This window comes from Daktulosphaira vitifoliae, unplaced genomic scaffold (assembly GCF_025091365.1).
Source record: "Daktulosphaira vitifoliae isolate Bord-2020 unplaced genomic scaffold, ASM2509136v1 Scaffold_1, whole genome shotgun sequence".
Classification (NCBI taxonomy): Eukaryota; Metazoa; Arthropoda; class Insecta; order Hemiptera; family Phylloxeridae; genus Daktulosphaira; species Daktulosphaira vitifoliae.
Genome location: NW_026099572.1, coordinates 43,234,073 through 43,247,745, shown reverse-complemented (window position 1 = coordinate 43,247,745; position 13,673 = coordinate 43,234,073). Strand labels below are relative to the sequence as shown.

The following is a 13,673-nucleotide window of genomic DNA, read 5'->3' as shown; positions in this document are numbered from 1 at the left end:
AATTTTTTTATGAGAAATAATATTTTTTAATAAACCCTTTTTCATTCGACATACTTTATCTTAATCGAGATATTAATAAGGAACCAGCAGATCAAGTAGCTTTTGGAATAAAACACCAATTTTTTTAAAATTAAACACTATCTAAAGATTTGCATCGAAGCGTTTATTTTTGATAGTGATTTTAATCACTATCAGATATCATTATACTTGATCCAACTATGCCACGTCACCACTGTGCCGCGACACCCCTGTGCTGGGTTTTTTTAACTTTATAATGATATAACTTATTGAAAAGTTTATGGATCAACACAATTTTTTTTGAGAAATAATATTTTTTAAAAATCTCTTTTTCATTCGACATACTTTATCTTAATCAGGATATTAATAAGGAACTAGCAGATCATGTAGCTTTTAGAATAATCCACCAATTTTTTAAAATTAAACACTATCTAAAGATTTGCATCGAAGCGTTTTTTTTAACTTTATAACGCTATAACTTTTTGAAAAATATATGGATCATTATAATTTTTTTAAGATAAGTACTATTTATATTCTTCTTTTATGCTATTTTTTTTTTAGATAAAACCATTTCCCTTTATATATTTATGTTTGAACGCAAAAAAACACATAGTAAAACCAATACCTTCTCAGCTTCGCATCGAAGCTAAAATTGTATAATTATTTTTTTAAATGTAATTTTTTTAAAAGCTTTAAAATATTTATATTATTCAAAAAACTATTTAATGTTATTTTAAATTACGTGGTAGTTGTTATGAAGTTTTAAGTAACCATTTAGGTTATTTGTAACCACATTGTTTTATGAAAGAACATTTTTATTATAAATTTATAATAATAAATGATTCTAAAATTTTTGAAATACTTCATAGCACGTGAAAATTTATGTTGGTACATGTATCAATATGAGGGGTAGCCTAAATAGTGCGGGAGGATTTTCTTAATGACGCACACTATATATTAATGAAAGAATAAAGGATAAAGATAAACGACACTGTTTTTTTGTCAAAAAATGGGCAGTTAACTGTTTATTTAATAGCACAGACATGATATAAGCAGAGCCGTATACAGGGGGGTTTAGGGGCTCAGAATCCCCCCTGAAATTTGAAAGATGATTATTCATTATAATATAACAAACAATAAGCTTTGTATAAAATTGTACATCTACAGTTTGTATTATATATTTGAAGCATTTTTACATTTCCCAATTGTCCATTAGTCTCACATTATCTTTAATTTTAGAAAATGACAGACATTATCTTATCTAAGTCTGATAATGGGAAGACGGACTTAATCAGTTTATAACTACAATAGTTCGCTGGTTTTTCGCCCGTTTAGTCATATTTTCAGAAGTATTGTGTTAACATATATGATTAATAATTCATTCGATCTTGTATAATTTTAACTGTGTATATGTTAACAGCATAGGTATTTTGTATTTATATTTTATTCTATACACTTCTTAAAAAATTAAACGAAGTATGCCATCTCAGTCATCGATTTTTAATTTTTTTTCATAAGAAAAACAATCAATTAAATTCAGATTCAGTTACTTCCATTACAAAACCACCAGAACTACCAGAAGAATTACTAGAACTTCGAGATATTGGACGGTATGTAGATGATAGAATAACTGATGATAAATTTAAGTATGAATTAATAAAAAATCCATGGGTGCCTTCAACAAATTATAATTTTTCAGTGGTATCAAAAAGAAAATTGAAATTCTAAATGTCATGGTTAACACGGTTTCATTGATTAACTTATTCTCCGAAATTAGAAGGAGCATTATGTAAAATATGTGTATTATTTTCTAATGAATGCATTGGAAAAGGTTCTAATCAAAAAGTGCTTTAGTAGGTAAACCTTTTATTAAATGGAAAGATGCTTTAGAATAATTTAAATTGCATTCTAATGCAGAATACCATAAATTGTCTATTTTACGTATGGCTGAATTTTTAAAAGTAATGGATTGGAAAAAACCCAATTTTTCTATAATTATCGATTCAGCTCATAAAAACTTAGTTCTAGCAAATCATGCTAAACTGGTTCCAATCACCAAAACAATTATTTTTTGTGGTCGTCAAGAATTAGCATTAAGGAGATATAATGAAAGTGGACATATTCTTAGCTCCAGTATTGATAACAATGATGGAAATTTTAGATCATTGTTAAGATTTAGAGTGTAATCTGGAGATCTCAATCTGAAAGCTCATTTAGAAAATGCGGCAGCAAATGCTGTTTACGTAAGTCCTATTATACAAAACTAGTTAATAAATATTTGTGGTACATTCATTTAGACTCAGATAGTAACCAACGTTAAAATTGCGGCTTTTTTTCAATTATAGTAGACAAAACTTGCGATATATCACGAATAGAACAAATGTCGCTGTGTGTAAGTTACATTGAAGATTGTCGCATTAGGGAAAATTGTTTAACTTTTGTTCCTATTTACGACGCATCAATTTAGATAGAATTTAGATAATAGAAATTGTATTGGATCTATAACTTCTATTACTTCATTCTTTCGAAAATCTCCAATAAGGTCAGAAGTTCTTAAAAAATTTATTAAAGAAATAATTCCAGACACACGTCACGAAACGCCTATAAAAATGTGTGAAACCCGCTGGATTGAACGTCATGATAGCTTGTTACGGTTAAAGGAACTATATTTACCAATTATAAACACATTAAATGAACTCGAACATCATTATAATTTAGAAACATCACAACTTGCATTTCAACTTTCAAAAACTATTACCTCAAGTTCAATATCATTTTACGTTACAGAAAAATTATTTACAATAACATTGTCTCTTTGTAAATCTCTACAAAAAATAAATGTAGATTTATCTGAGTGTTGTGAATATGTCAAAAACTGTGTTCAAGTTATTCATTCTATTCGTGAAAATAGTGAGGTAGAATTCCATAAATTATTTTTAGAAGAAGAAAACGTATTGAGCTTAGTAGAAAAAATAGTTAAAATACCACGAGTAATTAAGCACTTTATACATCGTAATAATACTTAGTTAACTGATTCACCTGAACAATATTATAGGACGTCAATTTGATTGCATTTTTAGACTTATTCAAAAGTCAATTAATTGAAAGATTTATAAAACATAATTACATTATATATGGTTTGCAAAACTTGATTCCAAATTTTTTTTTAAAATTAGATCCAAGTTGTGATGACTTTAAAAAATGCATCGATTTTTACAAAAGCTATTTATCTGCTTATGAAACATTTGAATCAGAATTGAAGGTCTGGATGAAAAAATGGAAAGCTGTACCCTATAAAGAATTACCGAAATTAGCAATCGATACTTTAGACGTTATGTCAAAAGACCTTTATCCAATCATTTGGTGTTTAATATCAATACTTGCAACACTCCCAGTGTCCACTTCTTCAGCAGAACGTTCATTTTCAACTTTGAATCTATTGAAAACGTATTTGAGGAATAACTACGGTGAAGATCGTCTAACAGGTTTAGCTTTATTATCAGGTCACCGAAACATTCCAATAAATATTGAAGAAATTATCAATACATTTTACAAAATGCCACGCAAGGTTGACTTTTTTCTATAATTAAAATTTTTTGTTTTATTAGTTACAATGTAATAAAAGTTTTAATTATTATATATTTAGTACAGTAAAATATTTTCATTTTATAATTATATAATTACGTACTTTTTTGTAATGTGCATTCAAATTATTTTTATGTCTTAAAAATTTTAAATCCCCCCGAAAATTGATTCTGAATACGTGCCTGGATATAAGTATGATTAAATATATATATATATATATATGCGTATAATTAAGTCACGTACACTAATTTTTCAATGAAACAACAAAAAAGGAAAAAAAAGCGATTGCAATAAAACCTGGTAAAACGTTAAATTGCCGCACAATGAATAATCAAAAAAAGAAAATGAATAATGAGACGGTTAGTTCGCATAAAAACACTCGTAACGGTCGGGGTGATCGTTGGAACGAAACAGAACGCATCAAGGGCGGGGAAATGTACGATGATCACTGATAGTCATTTTAATAGGGGGACACGAGTCTAGAGTAGGGTGCGGTTCCAAGTCAAATTTGTCGACTTTTAAGAAATTGGTTTGCAGGAAAGTTGGCTGTCTCGATAGCTAAACTAGAAAATTTATCCCATTTATTTTGTATCGGATGGATTATTTATCGACTTAGTCTTTATTACATAGTTAAGCTGTTCTATCCAAAAATTGTTATCAACCTGTACTTTTTCAATTACTTCATTGTCTATTAAATAAACTAGTTAATTATGTACCTTAAAAAATAAAATGAAAAAGTAAAGTTCATAAATAAATAACTAATTTTTTTAAATGGCAAAGTACATAATTAAATAGTTTATTTAATAAAAAATTACTGGTCGATAACAACTTTTCGACTAGTATTTCAGTAGTTATAAACAAATTAAGGTTTTGACTGAATAGTAGATTTTAAAAATGCAAAAAAATTAAAATAAGTTTAACTTATTATGTCTTATTAACTTTATTCTATGCCAATTAAATTATATAATATTCATGAAAGTCAAACTATTCCCCTTGTAAGATGTTTTAAAATAAAATGAATTACAAAACCCAGAATTTTTAACACAAGAATAGAATATTTTTGAATATGGTAGCCATTTTCACCAAAAAGAAAATTTATACTTCAATTTTGATTTTTTCATAGTAAAGTATATAATATAAGCTTAATTTTAGATTAAATAAAAGTGTTAATATTTCAGGAACATTTTCAAAAATTAAATTGAAAAACCTTAACTTGTGTGCAAAAATTGCTTTTTTAAAAGCCCTCTGTAAGCAGGTTAAGTGTTAGTTTTTAAAAAAGTGATATTAAATGAAAGAAAAATATCTAAGGTTCCAAATAAAAAAAAATTATGTTGATTTGTTAATTTTTGAAAAAGTTAAGGCAGTTTTACATATTAAAATTTTTCATGTTAAACAGTGATTTTTACATACAATTTACATTTTTCGTTAAATTCGACTGCTATTTTCTAATAGAAAATAAGTCGTCGGGACAAATTTTTTTTTTAATTTTATAGTAAATGACATAAGCTTTTATTTGGTATATGTTTAAAGGACGCAGTATTTCCGGAACATTTTCAAAAGTTCAGTTGAAAATGTTCTATGTTTAATACAATGTTTCAAGTTTTGAACGCCCTCTATATAAGGGGAAATTGTCCAATTTTAATAAAAAGTATGTTAAAAGAAAGATGTATTTATAATGTATTTAGAAAAAAAAATTTGTGCTGATACGCACATTTTTCGAAAAGTTATAGCATTTTTAAGTTGAAAATTTAAAATCCAAAATTTTAACACAAATATACCATTTTTAACTACGGCAACCGTTTGCATGCAGAAGATTCGATGTCGGGACAATTTTTTTTTTTAATTTTATAGTATATGACATAAGATTTCATTTGGTATATGTTTAAAGGACGCAATATTTCCGGAACATTTCCAAAAATTAAGTGGAAAAAGTTAGTTTACGTAAAAAAGTTGCTATTTAAAATCCCTCCCTGTGAGCAGGTCAAGGGTTAGATTTTCAAAAAAATGATATCAAATTTAAGAAAAATATCGAAGGTTGTAATATAAAAAAAATTTATGTTGATTTGTTGATTTTTGAAAAAGTTATGAAAGTTTTAATAAAAAAAATGAAAAAAATGACAAAGTTTATAGATTTTAAAAATTGTAATTTTTTGGATATCTCCCCCATTTGCGGGAAACAAAGAAAAATTTTTAATAATATAATACTTAGTTTATAAAATGAAAAATTAACAAATTGAAAAAAAAAGCTATATATCTATTTTAAAATATAGAGTGGAGGTAAAGTGTGGGCTATGTTATTTTTATCATTACGCATTATTCTGTTGCGTCATTCGTTCAACCAATATTAAAATAATAAGTTTAAATTTGATAAATTTTTGAGCATTTTCTACAAAATAGCATATTTTTAATTGAAACGCATTAAACCGTTTTAATCAAATACAGATAATTTGATATTCACAATTTTTTATAGAAAACAAATAATAAAACTTACAGGTTGATCAAAATTTTTTTGAAATTCTGAAGCGGCATTTCAGTTTGTTCAAAAAACAGCAATAAAAAAAAAGTTAGTATGAAGTACTAATACAGTTCTAAATATGTTAGCCAACCATTTTCTATTTTATATATAACATATGGGTAATTTAAATAAATTACAATGGTAATTAAATAATATACCATAGTATATTTTAAAATGTTCTTGTAAACAACTAATATAATAAACACAGTAATTGAAGAAAAAATTTATTAATATATTATAGGTCACATAAAAATATAATTGACATATCCTGTAAAAGTTATTTGTAAAATATAAATATATCGCTATAATTTTTTTAATGCCATAAAAAAAGATTTGTATTCTTTATACATATTTTTTTATTAACATATTTATAATATAAAATACTAATGAACACATTTGCCTATATTCACTTTAAATTTTCTTTAGTTCTTTACTAGTTATAATTAATATTAGTATTTTATTTACAATGGAATTTTATTCGTTGATTTTAATAATGTCTATTGTCGTTTTCGCTAAGAAACCAGATGAAGGAATAAATTGCAATTGTAGACGATTTAACAAATACCGCGAGGATTACAAAAATTATATCAAAACAGTGGTTGGCCATATTCGTTCAAATATTGGATTAAATGAAATGCTATATCTAAAATTTAAAGATGATTCAATTAATACTATCAGTGTAATGGAAGCTTTCAAACTCGAAAAAAACTACAATAATTTCAAAAATAACTATTTTTATACAATAAGTCTACTAAATTTCAAGTATACTGAAATACTAAAAAATTTTCTTGATTACATAGATATTATTCTACAAAAGTGTAAGCAATTTCATGAAAGAAATTTAGAAGAAAAATTTATTTGTTGTGTAACATCACTTATAGAAGAAGTGAAAAATTCAAAGACTATGTTTGAAAATCTTTACAATGCTATGGCGTTTATAAGCTACATAGATGTCAGATTTTTGTTTCATGGAGCAATTATGCCGAATGTTATCATTGACGAAATTAACTTTTTTCTAAAATACGTACTTCAAAAAATATCAGAGAACAGCCATTTAGATCTTAACAGACATTTTGATCTGAACTGCTTACCAAATTTTCATGACTCTGAAATTAATTTTAAGAGTTTATATGAATTTCAAACAGTAGCATCAAAACTAATAAACAATCTCTATCAAAATAGTAATGTCATCGACATTTCTATAAAAAACAATTCGACAACAATTCAAATTAATGAAGATGACTTATATTTAGTCAATTTAACTTGTTATAAACTTAAATCGTTTTATAATGAAAGCATAAAAATCTGGTATGAAAATCTTGGCTTTGATCTATTTCTCAATTCTAAAATACCTGAGTAAGAATGCCCAAATTATATTTCTACACAATTTCTATTCTAATTTTATATTAAAACATAAATAACTTATATATGTATTATAATATATTACTTATAATATATTATTTGATAATGTAAGAAATTTACATTTATAACTTAAGCCAGTAGGATAATATTGGGGATTCTACGACTTTAAGCGGGCCATACACTATCAATCAAAGAATGGCAATCGTAATGAATGATAGTTCGATTGATGACTGAAGATTGCCATACACATACAACCAAGAATGACAGTTTTTATAAAAAATTGAAAAATTGCTCGTCGCACACTTACACGTGGACATGCCGGTTTTTGACTGATAAGTCATCAATCAATCCTATACACTATCATTCAGGAGTGCCAATCTACTCGAATGACAACAAAAAATCAAACATGACTGAAATTCGTCAATCAAAAAATTTGGTTGTCAATCTACATCATTCTTATTAATACACAGTCAGTCTTGACTGCCAATCAAGAAGACTGTCATTCAAAATGCATAGTGTATGGCCCGCTTTAGGGTTGGATTCCTTGAATTCATTGCGGAACAAGTCACATACCGTTTTCACCCCTAGCCTATGCACATCATAGACTGACATTCAGATGTGTACGTTGGTTTTGCTTAAAAATGTAGAAATTCGCGATCTTCGGAATCACGGTATATCACCAGTGATTGTGGTATACCGCAGCGTCCGAGGAGCTCGGAGGGCATATTGTTCGATGTTTTCATCATGAACCCGTAGCTCATGGGATGGTGTGTGTGCATTGTCCTGGTGTATGCATTCATACGATCATCTGTTTGCTCCAGTAAGGCCTCAAAATCGGCGTAGATGATAAACGGTAACCGTTACGCTTTTACCTATTGTTAAAATATTTTTCGTTAACATGTCTCGCCAAAATGGACCACTTGAAACAAGACTCATCAATATTCTGCTCATCGATGATTGCTTTTCTCTGATTAATTTCTGGTGGGGCAGATATATATGATGAGCTAACGAGGGGCGTATACTTGTATACGCTGAGCATTAGGCTGTTGATATGTGATAAAGTAAAACTGCTACCCCTCCCCGAGTACGAGTCTTTCTAGGCGAGCATAACCTCAAAATCTTCATCGACTATACATCCGTACCGTATACAATGCCCTAGCGCGTGTTTTGAAGGCACGATCCTCGGGTGGTACTTCCAATCACGACATATGGTATGAGGCCTCCAATTTGAGATTGTACTTGATCGGACGGTTACCAACGATTTCAGCGAGTCTGGCGACCAGCTCGGCTTTAATGACGTTTAGCTCACGAAATTTTCTACGTTCTTCCAATAAAACCAATTGCATACGGAACATTTTTGATCTAATCTCGCTGTTGTTGATGTAAACGAGGTAGCTTTAATAAAAAAATAAAAAATAAATAATTTATTTATTGTAATAAAAAAAAAAAAGTAGGATTGGTAAAATTTAAATTATAAAATTATATTAAAATAAAAAATGTTAATAATTGTAAAAATCTACATACCTTGTGTAGAAGACGATTGCTGGTTCATGATTTTTTATTTGCGCGTGTATAAATATTAAAATGATACATTTTTAGTTTTCAAAAAATCAACTGTACGTTAACGTCAATTAAACACGTATGTGACAGGATACAAAGCGTTTAACCGGTTATATAATAAAATAATAAAATGCGTAGGCGTGAAAAAAAACAACGATGCCATTTTTCTAATAAAATGCATACGACAGTGATCATTAATATATGGTGACATCTTTGATGTTGAATATATGATTGCCTAAGCGTCTGGTAGTCAATGATAAAATTCTTAGAAAAAGTTGTTAGTTTATGTTGGGCTCCATTCCCACCTCTCCCATTAGGTTAGTTTATGTTAAATTTCATTATCCCCTCCCTCATTAGGACTTGTTGACGGAGAAAGAGAACCCTGTTAATATTAAGTAAATAAGTTAAAGGAGTTGTCAAGAACATGTGTGGGGGCGGCGGTCTTTACTTAACGTGCACTATTCATTGTAATGCATACATTTAATATTAAATCAGTTTATCAGTTGACGTTATCAGTTAACATGGAGTTTTAGTTTACCCTATCGTCCATTATATGGCTTCGTAGGAAGAGTACAACAATTTTGAATGGCTACCTCTCCCACACCTAGTATTGTTAGTGGGGGGTGAGGGGGCGCAGAGTTCCTAATATTACCATACTTACGTCTGTTTTACGACAATTTGTAAATTTGCTATGGCCACAAAATGAACAAACTTAGTTACTTAGCTATTACATAGTTCAAAAATGATCTGGTTATAATTATCAAAATAACGATAGGTTAATTTCTTTTAACATAGTAGTATTATTTCTGAGTATTCTGATAGTTATAACAATTGGTTTTCTTAAAGACTGGGTAAAGGAACAAAACATAAAATAGGATAAAATAAATGAGCGTACTAATTTAACAAAGTTATGTATGGGCTATAATGTTTTTAAGTTTCAAAATAAATTGTATGATCAAATTTGAAACACACGTATTTTCCAAAAATTTGCGTTAGTTATGTAAATTATAATTTTGCAGTAATAAATAAAGATTTTACAGAGGTACAGAGGTCTTCATACAACATTTAAATTTGTTTTACCTATCGATTATATTCACATATGAACAGGAAGTAGAGGGAAAATACCTTTTTTGGATTAAATGTTAAAAAAGTAGAAGGGGAACTAAATTTTGAAATTCATCGGAAAAATACAAACACGTTCAGGTACATTTCGAATCACAGCTGGCAAAACAAATTGGCAGATTTTAATAGTATGATTTAAAATTGAGTTAATATTCCTATGAATAAAATAAATTGTGATGACGAACTGGGAGTTATAAGAGAAATTGCCAAATTTAATGGGTATAACACAAACGTAATTTCAAAATTAGTCCGAATGTATAATTGAAATAAAGAAATTATAATATAATATTTTATGTTTTCTTTTAAAATAGTTGATTTTATGAAAAAAAAATTACATTTTATTATTATTCAATTTGTCATTTTAAATCATTATTAGCGGGATTATAACAAATATTGGGCACAAACTTATTCATATCAAATTTCCAAAATTGTTAACGAACGTATAGAAATCTATGAAAGAAATACTATAAAAAATTTATTTTCCAAAATTCTTTGTTTCCCTTAATATATTAATATTATAATACACAAATATATTTTAATCATTTTTTTTAAATTAAACTAAATAGAAATAAAAGAACGTCTCATTAATAACATTTAAATTTATTTTATTAATAATCNTTTTATTAATATTTAAATTTATATATATTACAAATTTTATTAATAATCTTAATATTTTTATTAATATAGACTCATACCTCCAGTAGATCCAAATATTAATATAAATGTGGCAATTAAAGCATTGAATATACTTCAACAAGAATCGAATTGGGAACCAATGAATCACATAAATATAGTTTATAATGAAAAACTATTTAGCGTAGAATGTATTATGAAAGACCCGATTAATAACATGAATTTTCAAATAAAAAAAGAACATGTATTACAATTATTAAGATGTAAATACACAGAAATAATTAAAAATTACCATATGTTATTAAAAGTTATATTGTATCTATGCAATACAGAAGTAAATCGATTCAACTACAATTGTTTGATTAAATTATTTGACTCATTCAACAAATCTAAAATAATGTTTGAAGGTCTGCATACAGCTTTGATTACTTTACAGAAATCATCTCTATGGAATTATACTTTTTTGTCACATTCGAATTTACAAAAAATATTAAAATGGATTGAAGATTTCCTTAGTTTATTGAATAATAAAGAATTTTCTCAAGATAATGCTGTCAATAAAAAAAATATTAAAAAGACCGAGGAGATTATAGACAAAAAATTAAAATATTTCCTAAATTTTCTTGAACAATTTAATATTGAATCAATTTCCCATTTTAATAACATTTACATCCATTGTAATATGAAAGATGCTTATTATGAAAAATCGACATTAATAAAACATTTCATGGATTCAGGAAGTACAAAGAGTACTTCATATTATGCATGCAATTATTTTGACGAGTTTTGTGAAAACGTTTTCAAATCTTGTTATGAAAATTTAGGATTCAGAAAAGTTGACTATCTTATCAAAAGCTTTAATGAAAAATTAATTGTGGATTAAATTGACTTGCTTAGTTTTTATAACATAATAATTGCTAAGTATCAAACAATTAAATTTAAAAAATTGACTGTGGAGTAGATGAATTATTCATCAACATAGATTGTTTGTACATATGTTTTCTGAAAGAGATATATAAATAGAATTTATCATAAAATAATTATAATGATCCATTCATTTTACAAAAATTTGTAGCATTATAAAGTTAAATATATAAAAAAGACTTTTTTTAAAGAAACCGTATTTTTTTATTACTTTTATGTCTGTTTTCACCATGAAAACAAACTAAAATTCGAATTATTTTTTTCATATTAAGTAATATTACATAAGATTTAATTTAAGATACATATAAAAGTGTCAGTATTTCCGGAACTATTTCAAAAATTAAGTTATAAAAGTTCTACTTTCCATATGTATTTTTAGATTTGAACCCCTCTTTTATTAAGGGAAATAGTCCGATTTAATAAATAAGTATGTCACATAAAATAAATCTATAAATAGTATTTATCATTAAAAAATTATAATGATCTATACATTTTTCAAAATGTTAATAATGTCAGTATTTTCTGAACACTTTCAAAAGTTAAGTTGAGAAAGTCAATATTTTGTGAAATATTTTAAATCCTCCCCTGTTGGCAGATAAAGGTTTAGTTTTATAAAAATAATATACCAAATGATAAGTAAAAACATCATGCATCTATAGAAAAAAAATTATATTGATTTGGTGATTTTTAAAAAAGTTATGGCAGTTTTAAGTAATTAAAATTTGAGAAAATGTCGAAAATTAACAATTTTTAAAATTGTAATTTTTCTTGAGATTTTCCCGATTTATTAGGAACGAAGGATTTTTTTTTAATTTTTGAGGATAATGTCTTCGACTAGATAGGATTTGTGATCTTTTGGTGTATCGTTGAAAAAAATTGGTTCGGTGAGAGCTGAGAAAAAATGGTAACAGACACAGAAAAAAATTTTTATTGTATATTAAATTAACTGGTTAATTATTTGCTCCAAAAAATAAATTCAATAAAATAAAATTCCAAAATTAATAACTTAATTTATTTTAAATAGTAAAGTAAATAATTAAATAGTTTATTTAATAAATAATGCGTAAGTCTATTTTTTCACTAGATATTTCCTTAATTTGATTATGATCTATTAAATAAGCTAGTTATTTATGTATTTTGTCATTTGAAAAAATAAAATTGACACCAAGTGATTTATAGCTCATATATCAAAAAAAAATACGTAACTAAAATAAACTTTTAAGGGTTACAATTGTAATCACTAACGTCATTTTATCCCTTTAATGTATCACGTAGCTTAAGAACATACGAATTATTTTATATAATAATAAACAATTTTTATTTAATGAAACAATTTTTGATAAATTTTCATCAGTCTTATGGTTTCTAAAATAAATAGATGCATGGAAAGGTTCACCTAGGGGAGGCAGTTTGAACTATATACAGAGTGATTGACTAACTATGCATCACAAATTTTCTTTAAAAATATTAGTGTTATCATACATGTAATTATTTTATTTGTTATTAATCTTTGTTGATCTACTTTACAAGGAAAATAAAGATTCAATCTTCATCCCTAATCCCTCAAATCAATATCAACATCAGCAACCTAGTATTCTCAAAAAATTCTCAAAAAAAAATAATCAATTTTAATAAATTCTAAACGAGATATCACTATTAAAAGTTTTGGGAATTTAACAAATAAAACAGTAGTCGGGTAAATACAGTAACATTAATATTTAAGTGTACAGATAAGAACTATCGGTGTATTGTACCGCGACGTAAAATTTGCGCGTCTTTTATAAATCAACATAAGTAATACTCACGTCTTTTAAACTTCAATGAATCATAGCTCGCTGATAATTAAAAAAAAATTTTAACATAAAATCTAATTTGATTATATATTAAAAAAAATAGGATTACCATTCGAAAGTTGATACTGATTTAAAGCATAAAGGATGATCATAAAAATGTA

The 13,673-nt window shown here is 26.6% G+C and overlaps 2 protein-coding genes across 3 annotated transcripts in view; both read left to right on the top strand.

The window, feature by feature from the left end:
• LOC126895313 (uncharacterized) overlaps nt 1-13,673 on the top strand; it is a 145,344-nt gene that overhangs the window by 7,856 nt on the left and 123,815 nt on the right. The gene's annotated exons all lie outside the window — the stretch shown is intronic.
• The window catches only part of LOC126895316 (uncharacterized), a 64,379-nt gene continuing 57,182 nt past the window's right edge, over nt 6,477-13,673 (top strand). The window contains exons 1-2 of one of the 2 annotated variants that reach the window (XM_050667052.1): nt 6,477-7,474; nt 10,850-11,877. In XM_050667052.1, coding sequence (XP_050523009.1) covers nt 6,585-7,474; nt 10,850-11,678 — 1,719 coding nt within the window. In that variant the 5' untranslated portion in view covers nt 6,477-6,584 and the 3' untranslated portion in view covers nt 11,679-11,877. Of the gene's footprint in view, nt 7,475-10,849; nt 11,878-13,673 lie in introns of those variants that run through there. The other variant, XM_050667051.1, reaches the window with a different exon arrangement.